Source organism: Chanodichthys erythropterus, chromosome 3 (genome assembly GCF_024489055.1).
Source record: "Chanodichthys erythropterus isolate Z2021 chromosome 3, ASM2448905v1, whole genome shotgun sequence".
NCBI classification, from domain to species: Eukaryota; Metazoa; Chordata; class Actinopteri; order Cypriniformes; family Xenocyprididae; genus Chanodichthys; species Chanodichthys erythropterus.
The window spans coordinates 19,967,999-19,990,617 of NC_090223.1; the positions used below are offsets into that span (position 1 = coordinate 19,967,999).

General features: G+C 39.1%; 1 protein-coding gene across 4 annotated transcripts; it reads right to left on the reverse strand.

The window, feature by feature from the left end:
* Positions 1–109: 109 nt before the first annotated feature.
* LOC137017234 (cytochrome P450 2K1-like) lies at positions 110–22,308 on the reverse strand. 4 transcript variants are annotated; one of them, XM_067381263.1, is made up of 12 exons: positions 21,988–22,308; positions 21,633–21,877; positions 14,569–14,750; positions 14,180–14,458; positions 11,261–11,366; positions 9,710–9,859; positions 9,452–9,612; positions 9,160–9,339; positions 2,164–2,305; positions 1,866–2,050; positions 1,645–1,786; positions 110–945 (listed from the first exon to the last, which is right to left on the reverse strand). In XM_067381263.1, exons 6-12 carry the CDS (start codon positions 9,822–9,824, stop codon positions 758–760), a joined length of 1,113 nt encoding a protein of 370 aa, XP_067237364.1. In that variant the 5' UTR covers positions 9,825–9,859; positions 11,261–11,366; positions 14,180–14,458; positions 14,569–14,750; positions 21,633–21,877; positions 21,988–22,308; the 3' UTR covers positions 110–757. The 4 variants fall into 4 exon arrangements, with proteins under 4 accessions (XP_067237364.1, XP_067237366.1, XP_067237365.1 ...); XM_067381265.1 differs by lacking the exon at positions 14,569–14,750 and having other exon boundaries at positions 14,180–14,275; XM_067381264.1 differs by lacking the exons at positions 21,633–21,877; positions 21,988–22,308 and having other exon boundaries at positions 14,569–14,962.
* Between the last annotated feature and the right edge of the window lie 311 nt (positions 22,309–22,619).

Genomic DNA, 22,619 nt, shown 5'->3' on the forward strand with positions numbered 1-22,619 from the left:
GAGACTGTCATAAACTAGGACACATGTTGTTGTTTTTGTTGTAGATGCACAGTAGATTACAGTTAAAGCAACAGTATACCACTTTAAAAGATTAACTGTGAGTACTGTACTAAAATGTGATTTTATTAAACTAACAAGTTCAGAATAAAGAAACAATAACAAATATTATGTACATATTTGTACATCAAATATGTTTTAATTAATGTGGAATAATAGCATAAGATATGGCAAATTGCAAAGATTAACAGAGCATTTATCTTGCAAAACATTTTGTTTTGTTCCAGCAAATCCGAAACAATCAAATAAATATTTATCCACCAGTAAATGGACTAATGTTCAGTACGCTGGTTAGCATGGCTTAGTTAGTAAATGTCACAATTACAATTTTCTGCATAGATGAGAATGTAAGTGAGAAACAAAATTATATTAAGCAAAAAGTTTATTTTCAGAAGATATATCTTGAAGTTTATCCTTTTTTATTTCACTTACATTTTTTCTAATCTTGTCTTACATAGTTGTGCCTCTTATGTTATTTTATTAAAGGAGGTTCATTTTTGTGTGAAAACGACATACATTTTTTTATTACATTTTTTACTACAAAATGTAACATTACAATTTTTTTTTTTTGTTTTATGCAATAAAAAAGTCAGAAGTGATTTTGCGGAAGGTTTGTGAGTTATTCACATATTTACATTTTGTGAATTTATTTGGAATAAATGCCAGTAAAACATATTGTTCCTGTTTTGATCCTCCAGTATCAGGAGCGTCTGATCGCACACAGCTTGTGTGGGGATGGATTCAATGTGATTCCCACTGTTCCTTTGAGATCCAGATCATCTCCAGACACTCCAGGTGGAGTTGTGAAGCGGTAGCTCTGAAGGAGGGTAGTGAAGAACAGGAAGAGCTCCATCCTGGCCAAACTCTCTCCCAAACAAACCCTTCGGCCTGACCGAGAGAGAGAGAGAGAGAGAGAGAGAGAGAGAGAGAGAGAGAGAGAGAGAGGGGAGTTGAATGGTCTGTTTAAAATGCTGTCTGGGTAGGCAGGACACTAAGTTTTGAAACAGAGCCAATGGGAGCTAAAGCTGGGCAGTAACCACAAAAGACAATAACAAAATTATAGGTGCTTACTGGGAATGGTATGAAACTTAACTTGTCAGACCTTAGTCAGGTTAGACATCATACTGAATTTAATGCAGATGAAAACAAGGTTTTGAGGGATAGACTTACAGTCTTTACAATGGCACACTCTGTATAAAGGTCCTATTACATTATTTTCACATTGAAAACCTGTTTTTGGAGTTTTTGCCCACTAAAAGTTTTTATTTATTTATTTATTTATTTATTTATTTATTTGTATTTTATTTAGAAAGACATTTCGTCTGCTGAACAATCGTGTTGTTAAACAACAGTACAATTGAACACACTATAATTTTATCCTTCACAGCCTCATTTTCATTCTTGTCAAAAATGAAAAATGGTGCTACCCTGACTATAAGGTCTATAGGAAATTAATGAGAAATATGAACAAAAATATGCAAATACAGAGAATTTTGGAGGTACAATCCACAAATCAGCCAACATGGAAACAAAAAGACTGAAAGAGAGAGATTAATTCCAAGTTAAATGATTATTTCCTCAAAACACCTGCAGAAAAGGGAATAAAAGCGTCTCTCTTGACAAACTGGCCCTTCTCGTCTAGGAAGTGTTCTGGGTAAAAGCTGTTCGGTTTCTCCCATTCGCTTGGATCCTTCAGAACAGACGTCAGCAGAGGAATGACAGGAGTACCCTAGAAAATGGAGAAAAGACGATGTTCAAAATGCACATGGGATCATTTCTAGGCCTACATGTCTATTCTTCTGACAGACCTTTTTGATGAAGTATCCATTGAAGTGAACGTCACAGCTGGTCTTATGAGGGAGATTCATGGGCACTATGTTGGCCAGTCTCTGAGTTTCATGAATCACAGCATCTGTATACGGTAATTTCTTTCTGTCGTCCACCACTGGCTGACGTCCACCGATCACTCCGTCAATCTCATCCTGAACTCGATCTGCATTATGGCATATATTTGTGTTTTATGACTCAATGGAAAGGGGGGGGTGGGGGGGCTTCACAAATACACATCAGCATGGGAACAAACACTTCACATTACTGTGTTTTTACCCTGTATATGAGGGTATTTGGCCATGAGCATCAAACCCCAGCGCAGAGTCGTTCCTGTTGTATCAGTACCAGCAGCAAACAGATTTCCTACCATCGCAAGAAGATTCTCCTGGTGAAAGCGCGAGTCCTTCATGCCAGATTGCTGACAAGTACAAATCCACGAAGCACAAATTTATCACGTTTACTAAAATACTGAGGAAAATTATTATAGTTAGAAAATTGAAACAATGAAATTCATGTAGTTGTAGTTTAAGGACCAAATCCAAACGGATATTAAGATATCTTTAATATTTATTGAGTCACAGGCAAAAACATTTTTCCAATATTTGAAATTTTACCATTAGCATATAATGCAACAAGGATTGGAAAAAAAAAGATTTTACTAATTGAACATGTAACATGTTACAACAAGATCTCATTACCCAGATAGCAAGCAACCAGTAAAATAATAAGACAATAATAATGTGTCAATGTTAACCACATTTAATCAATATCACTTTTGCTCCTGCAAATAATGTTGAACAAATGTTGAAATTTTAGCAAAAAATCAATGGTAACGGCATTGAATCAATGTTACAATGTGATGTTGGTTCAACATCATACTTGCACTCTCAGAAAATGAAACAACAACTACAACTGACTTAAAGACACACAGCCTGAGATCAACTGAAAATAAAAGTACCTGTTTTTGGACTTTGAGTTGGATAACCCATTAAAACACCGCTGCAATTGGATCCATCTGTTGTTTCTGTGTGTACCGTGACAGAAAGAACCACCAAACAAAGGATCCAGCAGCATGAGCGTTCGGATTCATCCCCCAGCCTCCATTGGAGAGCGGATGGCTCTTGTTCGGGCAGTATTGGCTCTGCGACAGGAGGGAGAAGAGGTAGGAGGTTTTGCCCAGTTTTTTTGGACCATGGCGAGAGGGCTGCGCTATAATGATGAGGCGCAAAAAGGGATTTTCAATGAGTGCCTCGATTACCTGCTGCCTCAGTGTGAGTTGGAGGGGCTCCAGACCCTGGATTTTTGGGGCTTTGTCGGCTATCTCTCCCACAAGAGTCGTTTGGCAACACATGCTCAGCCAGAGTCCGCTCCAGCCCGTGAATCCGCTCCAGAGCCCGCTCCAGCCTGTGAGGTCGCTCCAGAGTCCACAGAGGAGGTGGGCACAGGTTCACCGCCTAACTCACGGAGAAGGAAGAGGAGGAGGAGAAAGGCTTCAGTCAGTTCTCAAGGCCTGGAGGTCTTCCCAGAGCCCGCTCCAGTCAGTGAGTCCACTCCAGAGCCTGCTCCAGTCAGTGAGTCCACTCCGGAGCCCTTTCCAGTCAGTGAGTCCGCTCCAGTCAGCGAGTCCACTCCTGAGCCCGCTCCAGTCAGTGAGTCCACTCCAGAGCCCTTTCCAGTCAGTGAGTCCACTCCAGTCAGTGAGTCCACTCCTGAGCCCTTTCCAGTCAGTGAGTCCACTCCAGCCAGTGAGTCCACTCCAGAGCCCGCTCCAGCCAGTGAGTCCACTCCAGAGCCTGCTCCAGTCAGTGAGTCCACTCCAGAGCCTGCTCCAGTCAGTGAGTCCACTCCAGAGCCCTTTCCAGTCAGTGAGTCCACTCCAGTCAGTGAGTCCACTCCTGAGCCCGCTCCAGTCAGTGAGTCCACTCCAGAGCCCTTTCCAGTCAGTGAGTCCACTCCTGAGCCCTTTCCAGTCAGTGAGTCCACTCCAGTCAGTGAGTCCACTCCTGAGCCCACTCCAGTCAGTGAGTCCACTCCTGAGCCCGCTCCAGCCAGTGAGTCCGCTCCAGAGCCCGCTCCAGCCAGGGAGTCCGCTCCAGAGTCCGCTCCAGTCAGTGAGTCCGCTCTAAGGCCCGCTCCAGTCAGGAAGTCCGATCCAGCCAGTGAGTCCATTTTGGGTGAGGCGGTGACTCATAAGAGGAGGAGAAGGAGGAAAAGGGCTTCCTCCGTCCTACAAGGCCTGGAGACCACTCTAGTTGTTGCTCGTGGGTTCTCCAAGTGCCTTGCCCTGCCGGCGCCACCGAAGCGCCTGGCCCTGCCAGCGCCACCGAAGCACCTTGCCCTGCCGGCGCCACTGACGCGCCTTGCCCTGCCGGCGCCACCGACGCACCTTGCCCTGCTGCCTGAGCAGCCCGAGCCTGATGCCATCACCGCCTGAGCAGCCCGAGCCTGCTGCCATCACCGAGCTGTCCGCTCTCCCTGATACGACCACGGAGGTCGTCCCCGAGCTGCCCGCTCTCCCTGATACGGCCACGGAGCAACCTTGGTCTGCCCTGCTGCCGCCGTCCAAGCCTTCTGCCCTGCCGCCACCGCCCAGATCTTCTGTCCTGCCGCCATCATCCAAGCCTTCTGCCCTGCCACCACTGCCCAGGCCGTCTGAACCGTTGGAATCTGCCTGGTCAGCCGGCACCACCCTGGCAATCAGCCAGGCCGTCTGAACCGTTGGAATCTGCCTGGTCAGTTCCTCCGGCACCACCCTGGCAATCAGCCAGGACTCCAGACCCGCTGGAACCAGCCTGGTCAGTTCCTCCAGCGCCACCCTGGCACTCAACCAGGATTCCAGACCCTCTGGAACCAGCCTGGTCAGTTCCTCCAGCACCACCCTGGCTTTCAGTGGGGCGCCCTGGATCTGGCCCACCATCCCTCCCCCTGATCCTCCTCCGGTCCACCTCCCTCCTGAGTTTTTTGTGTTTTTGTGTTTTGTCTGGTGGAGCGTCTGGTAGCCGCTCCTTTGAGGGGGGGTAATGTCATGATCACCAGTGAGAGTGCCCTTTCAGCCACTAGAGGGCACTCCATTCCGGACTGTCGTTTCCACCCATTGCATTCACTACATTACCCATAACGCACTCCCCGGACTCATTATCCCATGTTCATTGCACCAGCTGTTTTGTATCACATCATTAGTGTCTGTCTATTTATACCTGGTTTGTTTCTGCCTTTGTTTGTGGTTCTTTGTTTAATGTCACGTACTTTTGTTCCCTGGTTTTCTGTTTTTGCTTGTTTACTGTTTTTGTATGGACTAACCTTCTGGATTTGGACATTTGCCTGTTTTTGGACTTTGAGTTGGATAACCCGTTAAAACACTGCTGCAATTGGATCCGTCTGTTGTTTCTGTGTGTACCGTGACAAAAAGAAGACAATAAATCTCTCAAGATCTCAGCATAGGAGAGAAGTTCACTTATTACTAACCATTTTGACTTTATGTCATTCATATTCTTTTTGAGAATTAACAGAGGTTTAGATGTTGATATTTTATTGAAAATGTGTAATGCCTGTACAAGATCTGTCTTAGCCAACCAACTTTGGAATTCTCAGAATGCTTTTAGCCTCCTGAACTGTGCATGTAAATCACAAATTGGCTCCAGTCGGTCTAGGAGTGACTGTGACTTTTGGCATCTTTGTGGACCCACTGAGGTTAAACAGAGAACCCCAGTCCCCAGCTCCTGGGACTTCAAAAGAATCACCCATGTGGGTTAAGGACCATGCAGCCACAGGCCAGACTAGCCAAATCCCAGACTAGCCAAATCCCAATACACACCACACACACACAGAGACACACACACAAACACGCATGAGGATTATATATACAAAATATGACTATGCCAAAGTGTACTCGCCATTCTACTGCAAGCTATATGTATGTATCCCTAGTGTACAAGCTTAGCTTTGACTGTAGTTGTGTTAGTGTCATTCTAAACAATAAAATTTGAGTATAAACTATCTTCCCTTATATGCGTTTGCCACCTGACAAGTTTGGTTTCTTTGTAAAGCTCTCTTTATGCTTTAATCAACAATGTATGTCACATTACTGTAAAATGCATTGCTCTATTTTTAAAGGTACTTTGAAGAAAGTACACTCCGATCTGATACTTCATAAATTATGCAAATCGAGCCACAAGACAAAGAAAAGTTTTGCTCGCCAGAATTCCACCCTTACCGTTGGCTGTTTCAACCAAGGAGGCGTGTTGGCTTGTTTGTCCATAAAAGACAAGCACAACCATTTTTGCTTTGTCTCTCTCGTTTGTCTCTGAATTGTCCATCGCCATCTCGTACACGTCTCTCCCGGACGTCTCGGTGACCGCGCTTCCATCACGCGCTCATCTTCTTTTGGGACGACCATCTCTGGCGAAACAAACTTTCAAGTCCTCAGTTCAAATCTTCCCGCGGAAATGGAAGAAGCCAACGAACTGCAGCCGCACAGAACCGAAACTCAGCACGCAAACTAATGCAAGAAACGCTTCTCTATCTTAGATGCAATGAGTCATATGACCTAACCAAGTAATACTGATTCTTTGCTGGCTCTCAAGGACTGTTAGTAAGTTTTGCTACTTCTTCCCTTTCTTTTCCTGTCTTTATTTCTGCTTTTGTATATATATCCTCTGTGTATATTTGGATGTATAACCTCTGTATTTGTAGTTTTCATATATTAAACACATTATATTCATGCTCGATTGTTCTGCTGCTCCTTCAGAAAAAACAAGTCACTTCTACGTTTTCGATCCGTCAACATTGCTTTACGTTTTGATGCTGTAATAGAAAGTTATTATCGTGGCCAGAGAATAACATTCTTTTTATAATAGTCTGTGAGAAAAATAATGGTTTGCTGGACAAACTAGTTTCTCTAAACAACTATTAAACTAGAACTAATAATATATGTAATTGATTATAATCCCTAATTAATTTACAATATATGTGCAAAATTCCCTCTTGGGTCGATATATGTATCATAATTAATCATAAGGCTTTATGATTTATTCATATATTTCACCCATGAATTGATTAAATACTTTTAATATTGGTAAAGATTGTTACAAATGTTTGATCGCTATTATGGTGATTGGTGTTTCTAATAGTTGGGCAGTTTGACTCTTGGCTTTTTTATGTGAGTTTGTGGTATTTGTAACAGTGTTTACCAAAACACATAATTTGTTGCAAAGAAAACCAAAAACAAAGATGGTAAGGTAATATAGTTTTCAACATCATGAAGTAGAATAATTTGCTAATCTTATCTCTAAACCAAACCAGTTATTTGCTATTAATAGATTATATTTACCAACAATACTTTATTGCCACAGATCATTCTGAATTATGACTTTTAAAATATATTATGGGAAAAAAAGATATTTTGACACACACAGACATCAAGAATCAGCATTTGAATCTCAACAATGGTGACATGCTTCATGCTGCATACTGTTACTAGGGGTGTAACGGTACACGTATTTGTACCGAACCGTTTCGGTACAGGGCTTTCGGTACGGTGCACGTGTGTACCGAAGCATTACATTGCAACCAATATTCACCACCAATAACCGCAATAAGCTCTGCGTTTTGTTACTTTCGATAAGAAACAAAGTGTCATCCTTCAAATTCTGTCCACGAAATAATGAAGTTTAAACAGAAAATGCCATTTTGACGTGCTTTGATGTGGGGTGACAGATCACTGTACAGGCGCCTCAGTTCAACCGGCAGCGCGAACGCGGAGCGCAAGTGAATGTGTTCATCTCTTCCTCCTTAATACTAGTTACAGAATAAACATGAAAGAACATCTGAAGGTATGTTGCAAGATTCAGTATAACTTACTGAAACGGTCATATCTCATGTAATCGCTCATTCAGTGTTTCAACGGTGGAAAGACATCAATGAAAGCGTCCGTATTCAACAATATGTCATGATGCATTTACCTCAGAAAAGCCATTCAGTGTTCACAGCTTGTTAGTTCGCTAGAGAAATGAACTCTTTCGCTTAATATATGCACTGTATTAGCCAATATATTCATTATTTTACTTAATCTTTTAGTGATATCCTGATTAGGCTATTTAATGTATGTTTAAATAAATCTGATGTTAAAATAACAGCCACTGTGTAGAAATGATTATATTTCAACAACGAATTGGAGTAAAAACATTTAGAAGTTAATGCAAAAACTGCCTTAGGTGCAGCTTACAGGTTTGCATACAATTTGTTATTTGAGTGTTGATTATTTTATCTAAAATTAAAAGCAATTGAATTTAGGCTAATAGTTTGGGCTTCTTTCAAGTTCCCTACATAGTTTATAGCATTAGCAGAGATATTTTTTTTATCCTTAAGAAACTTTTAGTTTTAAGTTAATTTAATATATTTAAAGACAAAAACACAATTTGTTCAGTAAACCTCTGTTTAATAATAAAAAAAAGCAATTTTATGTTTAGTTTTCTCTCCACCTGCTGTACCAAAAACTGTACCGAACCGTGACTTCAAAACCAAGGTACGTACCGAACCGTGAGTTTTGCGTACCGTTACACCCCTAACTGTTACAAATAGCATAAAAAGTCAAACTGCCCAAATAAAGGAAACACTGATCGCCATAATAATGACATTTTCAATAAAATGACAAACATTTTCAATAAGACATCAACATCCAAACCTCTGTTAAATTCTCAAAAAGAACTTCTGTAGATGGATGGCAGAAATAAAGTCAATCTAATTAATATTAAGTGAAGCTGCTCTTTTTGTAGTTGTTTAATCATCCTTTGCTGAGATCTTCAGAGATTTATTGTCTTCTTTTATTTTCAGTTGAATTAAGGCTGTGTGGCTTTACGTCAGTTGTAGTTGTTGTGTTTCATTTTTTGAGAGTGCAAGCATGATGCTGAACCAACGTCACATTGTAACAATGATTCAATGCCATTACCATTGATTTTTTTTTAAATGTATTATTATTTTTTTTAATTAATTGTGGGTGCAAAAGTGATATTGATTCAGTCTGGTTAACACTGACACATTAACATTGATTTAACATTATTTTGATGGTTGCTTGGCATCTGGGTAGTTAGCATTGAGTATCATTAAGTAGCATTTAGAAATATTTTTCATTGTTAGTACAGGTTGCAGTAATGGTTACAAATATTTCATTTTAATTGAATATCAAAGTCCAATCATTTAAAAAATATGTTTAATAAATGAGCTGATGATTTCTTTTTACTCCATGCTGTATATTCAACAAGGTGATTTCTGTACCTCGTCGCTCTGTTTGCGGATGAGAAAGGAGTCGACAAGCCCTCTGAGGTCCTGTGGATTCAGAGTCTCCAGCAGCCCTTTGATCAACTTCGTCATTTCTGCTTTATTTTTCAACACATTTCTTACAATAATCCTTTTGCTGTTGAGGAATGGACCCAACCACGGAAATGTATTGTAAAGCTACAAGTACACATAGAGAAAGATATGGATGAATTCATGATTTAAAAAAAAAAGAAAAATAAATTAAAGTCATCCAAATTGCCTCTTTAACATACAGTAAATCATACTTTACCATCATAGAAGCCGATCCACTAATCCGAATATTTTTATTTGCCCTGTCAACCATTTCTGTGAATCTAGGGTCTGTGTATTCAAATCTGCTGCCGTACACAATAGATGAGATGATGTTTGACACAGCGTAGTTCACAGGGTGTGTTGTGTCGAAGGCTTTCCCTGTGAAGAGCAAACAAATGGATAATTGTCTCTCAAGGGATAATTTTTAAACTAAGAACATGATTGCAGAAGTCCATAAATGTGTTTCAGGGTGTACCTTCAAACTTATCAATTTCTCCTTTCAGATACTGAATTTCCTCTATGATTTTGTCTTCACTTCCTCTCTTGCCCATCCCAAAGTCCCGCAGATTGCTGAGAGCGAATCGTCGCATCTCTTTCCAGTTCTCTCCATTGGAAAAGAGGATTCCTGATCAACACAGACAGAACCATCTGATCACAAGTCTAGAAATTAGAAAGTCTGAGAAATTTTCAAAGACTCCCAATCAGACATTTTCTTACTATGCAGTGGGCTGCAATAAACTCCAATGACAGAAGAGCAACAATGAGCAGAAAACTAACCAACACAATAAGATGTCTGCAGAGCTTTAATTTTGCTCCATAACAAACAATAGGACTCGACACTAGACACATGCTGATATTCGGTAATAGATATATCACGATAATGAATATGCACAATATTGTTATCGCGGGCACTTCAAAATACCGTGAATAATTATTTATTTATTTTTAGTTTAAATTTTTATAATGCATTTTAAGAATACTTTACCCATCAACCATATAAACATTGAACAGTATTTAAAATGCTTCAAATAGCCATTCAGCATTTTTGTATTCACAAGGTTGTTCATCACAGCACCCACTACTTAATACTTAAAGACTTAATAGGCTATTTATTTTCAATCTTAATCATTTTTATATTTTAATCTGGACTACATCATGCCCTATAATGATTGAAAATGTTCTGATTATTTGTTATTGTTCAGTAACACTTAGTGACATAAGGCTTCATTAGTTAACATGTTAATTCATTATTACCAAACATTTATTAATCTTAGTTCATGTTAATTTCTTAGTTAATGTTCAATTACAAATTCAAATTTGTAATTATTATTAAATGACCTGAGCTAAAACTAACAATGATCAGTTGTATTTCTTTACTAACATTAACAAAAAAATAATACCTTCTGTAACAAATGTAGCTATTGCTCATTCTTAATCTTAGTTAATGCAGTAAATAATGTAGTAATTAGTAAGTAATTAATTTATAATTCTTTCGAACTTTAATCTGTTTAAAAATTGTACTTTATATATTTTTTGTGTATTGCGTTATTGTATTTAATAATATTCAGAGTTCTTTTTGTTATAAGAAAAAGAGTTCTTAAACATGTTATACTATGAAAACACTTTTTTTGCAACTTATTTCAATATTGTGATAATACCGTATACTGTGATAAAAGCTTCAGCAATCATTGCAACATGAAAATTTGATACCGTCACATGCCTACTCGACACATTTGGATTGTAAATTAAGAACTGATTTAAATGCAAACAAAGCATTGAGTCATTCTTACCATGGCCGTCGTTAACTATCCTGAAACCAGGTGTAATATCTCGCTCCTCAAACTCATCTGCATAGTTCACAAGTGCTTCTTTAACGGTTTTATGTCCAACTAGTACCACAACTTTTTTAGGACCCAAAAACACTTGGTAAACATTCCCATAGGTTCTGGACAGCTGAAGGACACAGAGAAGGACATCTGTTAAAATGTACTATAATAGATTAAATGTATCTATGTCAAGTTCTCACCTCACAAAGGGTGTCAAAGGGTCTCGTAAGGTCAAGACTCAGCAGGTTCCCCAGCAGTGGCAGAGGTTTGGGTCCCGGTGGCTCGATTTCCCCCTCTTTCTGAGATCTGGAGTCACAGGTAAGTCGATATAAAAACATTAACAAAAGAAAAGCACCCAGTAATGTACCTGTGCTGGAAAAATTCAGCATTGATTCAACAACAGCCATTTTTTAAGGCTGCGTAAATGTTCTGCTGCATGCAAACCCTTGTAATGCATACTTATGGGAGGAACCTCAATTAAATCCATGGAGAGTCTGTAATTCAAAACAAGGTAGCCATGAGAATACAGTGCTGTTATGGTTGCAACAGGAACCAGGTACATGAGTCATGACAATGAATCAATGAACATTAAATTAGTACTAAGGCCACAGAACAATAATACAAAACACACTTGTCTTTAACATCAGAGGTATAATTCAAATGACATTTTTGTTTTGTATGATTTTTACAAAGATATTGTGATTTATTGGGCTAGGTATACACTTGCATGAGTATTTAAACTGTAATTGGTAAGCAGTTTTAACTGTAACTTGCTGTATTTTTTTCTTCCGCCATATGCACACTATAAAAACCAAAGACCTGACAGCCAACCCAATGTAAGCAAACCTGAACATTCACAATGATTCAGTGATTTACAGACAGTGTTTCTGATTGGCTACAAAACATCTGGACTGCACCCTATCTATTTATTTTCTTGGGCTGTCCCAGACACAGGTTTTAGGGATATTTTATCCATGATTTAAGCATTTTCTTACAGCAAGATCAAAACTGAACTAATTCAGTCTAACTGAACCAAAGTTCACTTTCATCTTAGAACTGATCCATAACTGAATCAATGGTGTTTCTCTGCACTTAGGAAATAAATTATAACTTATAAAACACTTATCTTAGATTTGAGCCAGCTAAGTAACACAATGTACACCAAATTCTAATAGGACACTTTCTCTCTGTCTTGTATATAAAAGAACCTAATTTCAGTGACCATTTTATGAAGAAACAATAACTTTATTTGTGAGTTTCAGGTCTATTTGTACTCTAATCATGTAAAGTGTCATAGATTACTGGTTGTAATACATATGACTGAAATGTGACAATTGGAATGATTTTGAATGAGAAAGTTTAATAAATTAGAACCTGACAATTACATGTAAGTACTGAATTAATAGCTTAAGATCTAAACAAGACTGAATTGAGTGGAACAGCACTGACTAACTACTGATCTACAGTAAACAAAGCACGCCATGGTATACACACTATATAAACAGGTGATAATGCTTCCGTCAGATTTTCAATAGCAATGATATAGTTTACAGCAGGTCATCTGTCAAATTCAATTTCAGTTCAATATTTTAAGAGGCATTTAAAATTCATAGCAAATAACAAAACAACCAGTGAAGTCATTAAATTATGTGCTCTTGTTTTCAGTTAAGTGCATTTGATCACAATGCATAAAATTAGTGCAACGATCAACGAAAGAGCATAATTAGTTCACATTTTCAAGACAATATAGAGAAAAAATAATTCAACATGTTGGCCCATGTTTGTATGATTGGTCAAATCGGTCCGTATTATACGATATTAATTCATAAAGTGTTGTATGCTTGACTATGTACGGCAAACAATATCGACATGCCATACCGATACAGTTCCCTGCTGTTAATCCTCATTTACTGTTCAGAAATATTATTGGTTCAATGTGAATACGTGAATAGAAAGTTGAACATGCGGTCTTCTATCTTTGGTAGGCTATATTCTGTTAACAGATGCTGTTCTTCACCAGTTTCTGCAGTCACTGTGTAAGCGGCCACATGCTACAGCTCGAGAGCTGTCGTTCCAACCACACAAGTTTACGATGTAGTTTGCGAATGTTCGTTTGAACTATGGTTTCGGGAAACACCAAATCGTTGAACTATGTACGTAACGATGGAACTTGTGATGTTAATTGGCTAATGATGCTATCGGGAAATGCACCCCTGACCGATTCAAACTCATACTGGGGTGTGTTTCCCGAAAGCATCGTTAGCCAACTATGGCCGTCCCATTGAACTCTATTGGTAACGACGAAACTTGCGACCATATAGTTCACTTTGGGAAATGCACCCCTGGTAATTTGTGGTTTCAATGAATCAGACGGATTTAAAAGAACCGATTCAAAAGAGTCAGTTTTTCCCAAATCATTTGAAGAATTCACTTAATGTGATTCAATCATTATTATTATAAATTATTTGTTATTTGCCAAGGGAAAATTTCTCATTTCTCAACAACACTTTATTTCTTAAATATCACAGCGTTTTATTGTTCAAATAACATTGATTTTATTGATTAAATAGCTATAAAAATGTTACATTTTATTCACAATATTTCAGCAATACAGTATTATCGCCTGTTGCGAATTAGATTTGTTAGGGAAATCAGATTCATGAATAAATGACTCTTTTGAGTAGGTTCATTTTAATTAATTGGTCGATCTTATCTAAAATGTTGAAGTCAAAACTTATCAGCGAACACATATTGAGGTGAAGCTGTATATTGTGTATGTTAATGTATATCTTGAAATTTTATCTCCTCAACATATAGACATGCAAAACAATTGGCAATATAATGTTTACATATTGTTTTAAATAACAGTATTCAGTTGATCTTACCATGTCCTTTGGATACTATCCAGAATCCAGGCATAATATCCCTGTCCTTAAACTCTTCTGCATAGTTCACAAGTGCTTGTTTAAATGTTTTGTATCCAACTAGTACCAAACATTTTTTGAGGACCATAAAACACTTGGAACATATTTCCATATGTTTTGGACAGCTGAAGGACACAGAGACAAACCTCAGAATGTTACTCTCACTGTTTAAATGTGTCAATGCCAAGTCCTCACCTCACAAAAGGTGCCAAAGGGTCTCTTGAGGTCAAGGGTCAGCAGGTTCCCCAGCAGCGGCTGTGGTTTGGGTCTTGGTGGCTCATTCCACTCTTTCTGAGATTTGGATCCAGAGGAAAGCGAATATAAAACCAGAATCAACAGCAAAGCTCCCAGTAATGTACCTGTGCTGGGAAACTGCAGAAGTCACTCTGAATCTCCCTCCAAGCATACGCAGACACAAGTGGTTCTCTTTTAACTGGTTTAATTGAAGAATTTTCTTCAATGCCACCGTGAAAACTAAACAGTATAAATGACAATACAAAATCAGCTTGACAAAAAATGAAAGTGTGCGCAACAGATATAATGGCATTTTACAGTCACAAAATGCAGACAAATAAACGAAATACCTCGTTGGCTGCATGCTGCATGAAAGGGAAATAATCTTTGAATCTTCTTTGTGAGTGTTCAAGTCCTTTTTGACGAGAATAAACTTTCATCGGAGCATACAAAATGTCCGGGCTTGCCGCTTGCTTGCAGGAGCTGAGAATCTGACGTGAAGTCAGCATTTCTGCATAAACTTGAACCAAGCCTTCAAAATAAAAGTACTGCAACTTATAATAAATAAAATAATATATAAACACAAATAACAAACAGAACTTAAAATTATTAATTATGAAAGTGATTTTAGAAACCAAAATAATAAGTTATACATAAATTATATACACAATTTACATGGCAGCATTTACACTCCCACCAAATCACACAAACCTTAATGTGGGATTTCTATAATTACAATGGTTGTTGCTGGTAACCAATTCAACATTTCAATGAAAGCATTTTCCTGTTATTAACCAATTAAGTTGTAACTTCAAGAAAATGTGTACCCCTTAGTCTGTCTCAAGCAAAGTAACAACCTTCTGTACAGGTCTGTCAAGAAACACCGTTTTAGTTGTAGGTTTCCCTTTTTTGTCAAATGTGGTGTCACTAACTAGTAACCTTATTTTTCTCACCCTACCATCTGACCCTGGGTAGACTTCTGTGATTCTGGCCAGCTTCCATTTGTTGCGTGGAGCTAGATCATCTTGCAAGAGGACAATGTCATTGACCTTTAAATTCCTTCTGTTTTTGTGCCATTTTTGTCTTAGCTGTAAATTCAAAAGATATTCTTTCTTCCATCGAGTCCAGAATTCATTTGCCAAATACTGTACTCTGCGCCACCTCTTTCGAAGATAGAGATCTTCTCTTGTAAATTGTCCAGGTGGGGGCAGAATGATTGTGGACTTCATTGTAAGGATGTGGTTTGGAGTTAAAGGTTCAGGTCCTGATGGGTCATTCAAATGTTCAGTGGTGAGTGGTCTGCTGTTAATGATAGCCATAACCTCATACATAAATGTCCTTAAAGAGGTACCGTCGAGCCTTTGTGCCGACTGGTCAAGAATAGCAGTAAGAACACTTCTTATGGTTCTTATTTGTCTCTCCCAAACACCACCCATATGGCTTGCTGCTGGAGGGTTCATAAGAAATTCACATCCTAGAGCCTTCACCCTTTCTTGATCCATTTCTTTCATGAGTTCTGTAAACTCTCTCCTTGCTCCGACAAAATTGGTTCCTTGATCACATCTCAACTGGCGAACATTTCCTCTTATGGCAATGAATGCTCTCAAAGCATTGATAAATGAGTCAGTTGTCATGTCATCAATCATCTCTATATGTATGGCCCTTGAACACAAACAGGTAAGTAAAAGACCATATCTCTTGAGATCCTTCCTTCCTTCTTTGATATATATTGGACCAAAACAGTCAATACCGGCATAAGTGAATGGTGGAGTTGATTCCATTCGGTCTTGCGGTAATTCACCCATTCTTTGCTCTTCTGTAGGTCTTCTATACTTTCTACATTTGACACATTTGAAGATGTGTGATGAGACTACAGTGCTGCATCCCAGGATCCACCATCCATTAGCTCGCAGTTCGTTCATTGTCATTCCACGTCCTTGATGATGTACCTTCTCATGAAAGTGTTTAATAAGCAAAGCTGATATGTGGCTGTTTTTTGGGAGTATTGCCGGATGCTTTACGTATGGGTGTAATGTGGCTTGACTTAAACGTCCTCCAACCCTCAGGATACCTTCTTCATCCAAGAATGGATTTAACTTGTACAGCCTACTGTCTTTGGTCTTGGTGATTTCTTTCTTTAGCTTCAAACACTTTATCTCATTTGAGAATGCTTCCTTTTGAACCAACTTGATGATAACAAGTTCTGCTTCTTTCCTTTCTTCTAGACTTGTGCTTTCATTGGATCTTTGCTTCAAACCTTTGAATTCTTGGATTTTGCATTTCAGTCTAGCAACTGCCTTAACTACTCTTGACCAATCAGAGAATTTCTGTAGGTGATCCAACAATGAACTGCTCTCTTTTCCCTTAGTGTTACACACAAGAGCCTTGCGAAGTTCAGGATCATCTTCCTTAATTTCTCCCACCTTGCATTCTCTGTCAGGTAGCTCTTTTTGCCAAAGAAACTTTGGTCCTGTGAACCAATTTGAAGTCTTAAGTTGCTGTGCTGTCAAACCTCGAGAGGCATGATCTGCTGGATTGTCCTCAGAGGCAACATAAGCCCATTGTTCAGGCTTTGTACTGGATCTGATTCTCTGAATGCGATTGGCTATGAATATGTGAAACCGTCTGGCGTCATTGTTTATGTAGCCAAGAACGACAGTAGAATCAGTCCAAAAGAACTCTTTTAGATCTTGAATTTCTAGTTCATTCCGAAGGATGTTGCTGGTTTGAACTGCAACAACTGCTGCTGAGAGTTCCAGCCTCGGTATAGTTGTAACTTTGGTGGGTGAAACTCTGGATTTTCCCATTACCAGACAGCAATGAACTTTGTTGGACTTGTTAATGGCTCGCAAGTAAGTACATTCACCATATCCAGAGACACTTGCGTCCGCAAAATGGTGGAGCTCATACATTTTGACCTTGCCAAAATTTGAAGGTAAGAAGCCTCTCTTGATTTCCACTTCAGCTAGATTAGGCAAGTCTCTGATCCAGGACTCCCACTGAGGTCTTAAGTTCTCTGGAACTTCCTCATCCCAACCAACCTTTTCTCTGCACATTTGTTGGAGTATTTGTTTCCCCAACAAAACAAATGGTGCCATGAACCCCAGGGGGTCATACACAGAGGCCACGGTAGAAAGCATACCCCTCCTTGTTAATGGATTGGGTTTTACTTGAACTCTGAATTTAAATGAGTCAGATGTAATACACCACTCAACTCCAAGAGCTCTTTCCATTTGAGGTAAGCTCAAAGCCATATCCAGATCCTTAACCGTAGCACGTTCTTCCTTTGGGATGGTTGCCATCACCTTTTCACTGTTAGAAACAAACTTGTGGAGTCTTAACCTGCCAGTGAAGCAAAGTTTTCTTGATTCTTCAATAAGCTTGATAGCTTCTGTCTCAGTTTGCACACTTATCAGACCATCGTCTACATAGAAATTTCTATGAATGAAGTGTATGGTGTCTTCACTGAACTGACCATGCCCGTGTGTTGCCAGATGTTTCAGGCCAAAGTTTGAACAACCAGGAGATGAGGCAGCTCCAAACAAGTGGACTCTCATTCTGTAGATTGATGGTGTGGTCTCTAAATTGCCATTCTCCCACCAGAGAAAGCGTAGGTAATCTTGATCCTCCTTTTTCACATGAAACTGGTGGAACATTCTTTCGATGTCACACATGACTGCAATGTAACCTTTTCGGAAACGGCATAGGACACCTACCAATGTATTGGTCAAGTCAGGGCCTGTGAGCAGATGGTCATTGAGGGATGTGTCCTGAAACTTGGCAGAACAGTCAAATACTACACGTATTTTTCCTGGTTTCTGTGGATGATAAACTCCATGATGTGGAATATACCATACTGGACTACCATCACATTCTTCCTCAGGGACTTTCTCTGCGTCACCACGTGAAATTATGTCTTCCATGAAGTTTACATAGTCCTTGTAATACTTCTGATCTTTCTTGAATCTCTTTTCAAGACATTTCAGGCGGTGTACTGCACAAGTTTTGTTGTTAGGAAGTTTTGGTTTTTCCTTCTTGAATGGTAATGGCATTTCGTAGTGACCATTGCTTTTCTGTGTGATGTTATCTCTCAGAATTGACAAGAACTTGAGATCTTCTTGGGACACAGGATGATCTTCTTCAGCTTTTTCTGAGAAGTCTGATTCAAGAACCTTTATGATCTCTGAAGGAGTAATTTCTTTTACTTTAATTCGGCTCACATAGTGTACTTCAGTTTTGAGATTGACAGGAAATTCCACATCTGGTGTCACTTTCCTTACTACTATGCGATGACTGGTTCCGATAGCGTCACCATAGTCTACATATGGATTCCTATGACCAACAATGCTCCATCCAAGGTCCGTACGCTGTGCATAAGGTTGATGTTCTTGGCCAGAAACTACTTCTCTTGGAAGTAGGGCTTGTGAGCAATTGTACCCAATGAGCAGACCAACTTCACAATCCTGCAGTGGTGCTATCTCGTCTTGGAGATGCTCTAGATGAGACCAAACCTTTGCAGTTTCATTAGTTGGTATGTGAGTTCTGTTGGCTGGAATAAATTCCCGAGTGTAAACTGGTGGTAAAGAGATCCTTTTACCAGAATAAAAGCCTCGAACTTGTAGATTCTTTACTCTTTGAGAGCTTACCACTGTGGTTCTTGAAGTCATAGTAGAGAGCTTGAGCTTAACTTGTTCTTTGTTTGCTTCCAATGCTTCTGCGACTTCACTCAAAATGAAGGTTGTGTCGCTTTGAGAATCCAACAGAGCATAAACAAGGACTTCTTGTGCTGGTTGAGTTATGGATGAAATCCAGACAGGAATTATCGCTGCAGTTTGTGCGTTAGCTTCATTAAGTATTACTCTATTTGAAGTAACAGCTGTGGTTGGTTCTTTATGTTGTGCTGATTGAGGTCTTGCTGGATACATTTCTTGATTTGCACTTGGCTTAGGTTGTTGTAGTTTTGGGTTTTCTTTGGTTCGCTCCTCGTGCAGACAGGTCGGATGCATCTTGTGGCACGTGTCACAAACACTCCTACTGATGCAGTTCTTTGAGAAGTGACCAGACTTGAGACAACCAAAGCATAGCTTTTCAGCTTGAAAAAATTTAATCCTGTCTGAAATCACTTTCTCCATGAGTTTCCTGCATTTGTGTAAAGTATGCCCTGTTTTTTGGCAGAAAATGCATGTTATGACAGGCTTTTCATTGGAACTTGTGGTCAGTGTTTTTGCTCCAAAGCTTTGACGTTTTTGGAATTTTGGCTTTTCAACCTCACCTAATTTAAGTGCCTGTAATGATGTGACAGGGTTGCAGGCAATTTTCACCTCTCTTGTCAGAAACTTAACAAATTGGCTGAAAGAGGGAAATTGATTACTCTCCTCTTCTATATCGATAACCTTGCGGTTCCATCTCACCGCTAACCAATCTGGTAACTTTGAAAGAATCTTCCTGTTTTCATTACAGTCATTCAAGATTTCCAATGCCTTGATATGGACCATTGCAGCCTCACAACTACGCAGGAAATCAACAAACTCTCTGAGCTCAAAACTGTCCCTAGATCCCATTTTAGGCCACGCCTGGAGCTTGTCTCTGTATGATTTTGCAATAGTGAATGGGTTTCCATACCTCTCTTCTAAAATCTCCCATGCAGCAACATAGGCAGATTCCGTTCCAAGTAGGAAATATCCATCAAGTGCTTTCTTAGCTTGTCCACTTACATACCTACGGAGGTAGTATATCTTCTCCTTGTCTTGGATATTCTTTTGGTCAATCAGTGTTTCAAAGGAGAGTTTCCAGTCATTGTATTTCAATGGATCCCCACTGAATACAGAAGGCTCAGGAACTGGAATTCTGTTAGCACTTAAAGCACCTACCAACACTTTTACAAGATCTGCTGTACTTTCATTTGAAGAGGTGGTCACAGCTTGTGGTACAGGAGGCATTTTCATGAAGTCCTTCTGATCATCTTCTACAACCTTCTCTTGATCGTACACCTGCAGTCTTGCACGTGCTGCATTTAGACCTTTTACAGCTTCCAAATGTTGTATCTTTCTCCGTTTATCCTCATGAGTCTTTTGTAGAGCTGCATGTTCCTCTTCCAATTGAGCTTTGAATTTAGCTTCCTCTTCCTCTCTCTGTAGTCTTCGTTTCACCTCTTCTGCTTCTCGCTCTAAACGACGTTTTACAACTGCTGCTTCTTGATCAGCTATCTTCTTTTTAACTTGTGCTTCTAGGAGCTGTATTTCCAATTGTTCTTTAGTTTGTTCTTGTAACACTTCCAGAACAGCTTGGCTTGCAGCAGCATCAGCAGCAGCTTCTTGTCGCTTTACAGAAGATCTACTTGAATGCTCTGAGGAACCTTCCAAGATAGAAGTGACAGAACCTGATTTACAGGAACTTGAATTGAAGAGGGAGCCAGCTTCCGGCCAATCTTGCTCTTCTCCTTCTGGAATCTTTCCATCCAGTCGACTTGAGGCTCTAGATACAACAAAGTTAGAAATCTCTACACACAGATCCACTCGTCGACGTATGTCTTGATCTGGAGTCGAGATTTTGCGTAGGTCATCATAAACACGTTGAACATCTGCAGAAAGACCTATGACATCACCAATTATATCATTAAGCAGATCATCAGATAAAGCTTCTGTTGATTGTGATAATGTCCGCTTAGAAGATTTAACATGTGTTCTCGATTTGTCGTAAATGTAGTTAAACCTTTGTTGAAGTGACTTAACTCTTGTAGCTTGCATTTCTCTGCCCTTCTCTGTTAAAGTTCTGGTTCTTTTACTTCGTCTTGACTGCTGTGCCTCTTCTTTCTGGGCTTCAGCACCACCCACTTGACCTTCTTCAGGTTGGTCTTGGGAATTTGCACTCTCCCTAATACTATCCCTTACCTGACTTGTGGGCTCACTTGACTCAGACATTTTGAATCACTACTTTAATTTGGCCCAATTTTGTTAGTAGAAATATGTATAAGTAATAAACCTCTAAATTAACCTTAAACACTTAAAATGTAGGCTAATGTAAATGTCAGTTAAATGTAAATACTTAAAGCAAATGTGATGCTTCAGTAATAGTATTGCACAGGAAATTAAAATGTGCAAAACAACTTATTTCAGCTTGAATATTACCTTACAAAATACACTCAATATAAAAACACTTCAGAAAACTTTGATATCAAATGGCAAATAGCCTTCTCTTATTATTTACAAAAATACTTCACATTTAAAATATGTAAAGTTCACCAAATCTTTAAAGGTGTCTTTGAATAACAAGCTTAAATTAAATTAAGTGAGCAAATAGGTCAAACAAACACAAGAAGAATCTTTTGGCAAGCTTCACAAAAACGTTCTTCTTAAGTATTCAAGTTCTTTATGAATTAGTCCGTTGCTCCTGACAACTGTATGCGTCTTCTTACATTCTTATTATGCGTGTGTGGTGCGTATTTTCAGCTCATCTGTTAATCCTTTGATGACGCTCCACGCGCTGCGAAACACATCGTGGTAACTTAAGCCCGCTGGCTCTGCAAACTTGCTGCGTCATCCACTCGTGTCGTCGAACAGGCCGAGTTTTCACTGAATCTCCCTCCAAGCATACGCAGACACAAGTGGTTCTCTTTTAACTGGTTTAATTGAAGAATTTTCTTCAATGCCACCGTGAAAACTAAACAGTATAAATGACAATACAAAATCAGCTTGACAAAAAATGAAAGTGTGCGCAACAGATATAATGGCATTTTACAGTCACAAAATGCAGACAAATAAACGAAATACCTCGTTGGCTGCATGCTGCATGAAAGGGAAATAATCTTTGAATCTTCTTTGTGAGTGTTCAAGTCCTTTTTGACGAGAATAAACTTTCATCGGAGCATACAAAATGTCCGGGCTTGCCGCTTGCTTGCAGGAGCTGAGAATCTGACGTGAAGTCAGCATTTCTGCATAAACTTGAACCAAGCCTTCAAAATAAAAGTACTGCAACTTATAATAAATAAAATAATATATAAACACAAATAACAAACAGAACTTAAAATTATTAATTATGAAAGTGATTTTAGAAACCAAAATAATAAGTTATACATAAATTATATACACAATTTACATGGCAGCATTTACACACTCGATTACAGCCATTTTACAATCCGGGCAGCTAAACTGCTAAGCATTGACCAGATGCAACCATAAGCTTTTATATGGGAGGGCTGTCATGTGATTCTGCTGGAAATTATACTTTATATCAAAGTAACTAGAGGTTTTGCATGATTTTTCTAGTGGGGTCCAAAAGTCTAAGAACATATTCAATATTTGGGATTCAAAATTAAACCTGGAAATGAACAGACACTGCCAATCCCTAACCACTGCCAATTTACTTTAACAGTTAATCATTGTATTGCTAACATTGTGGTGTA

Bases quoted from the DNA above. Each gene is read 5' to 3' on its own strand.
- LOC137017234 (XM_067381261.1), bottom strand. From the start codon at position 11,467: ATGGCTGTTGTTGAATCAATGCTGAATTTTTCCAGCACAGGTACATTA. The intron at 9,613-9,709 runs GTACACCCTGAA...TGCTCTTCACAG, and splicing joins AGAAATTGATAAGTTTGAAG to GGAAAGCCTTCGACACAACA. The intron at 2,051-2,163 runs GTAAAAACACAG...GCCATAATGCAG, and splicing joins CAAATACCCTCATATACAGG to ATCGAGTTCAGGATGAGATT.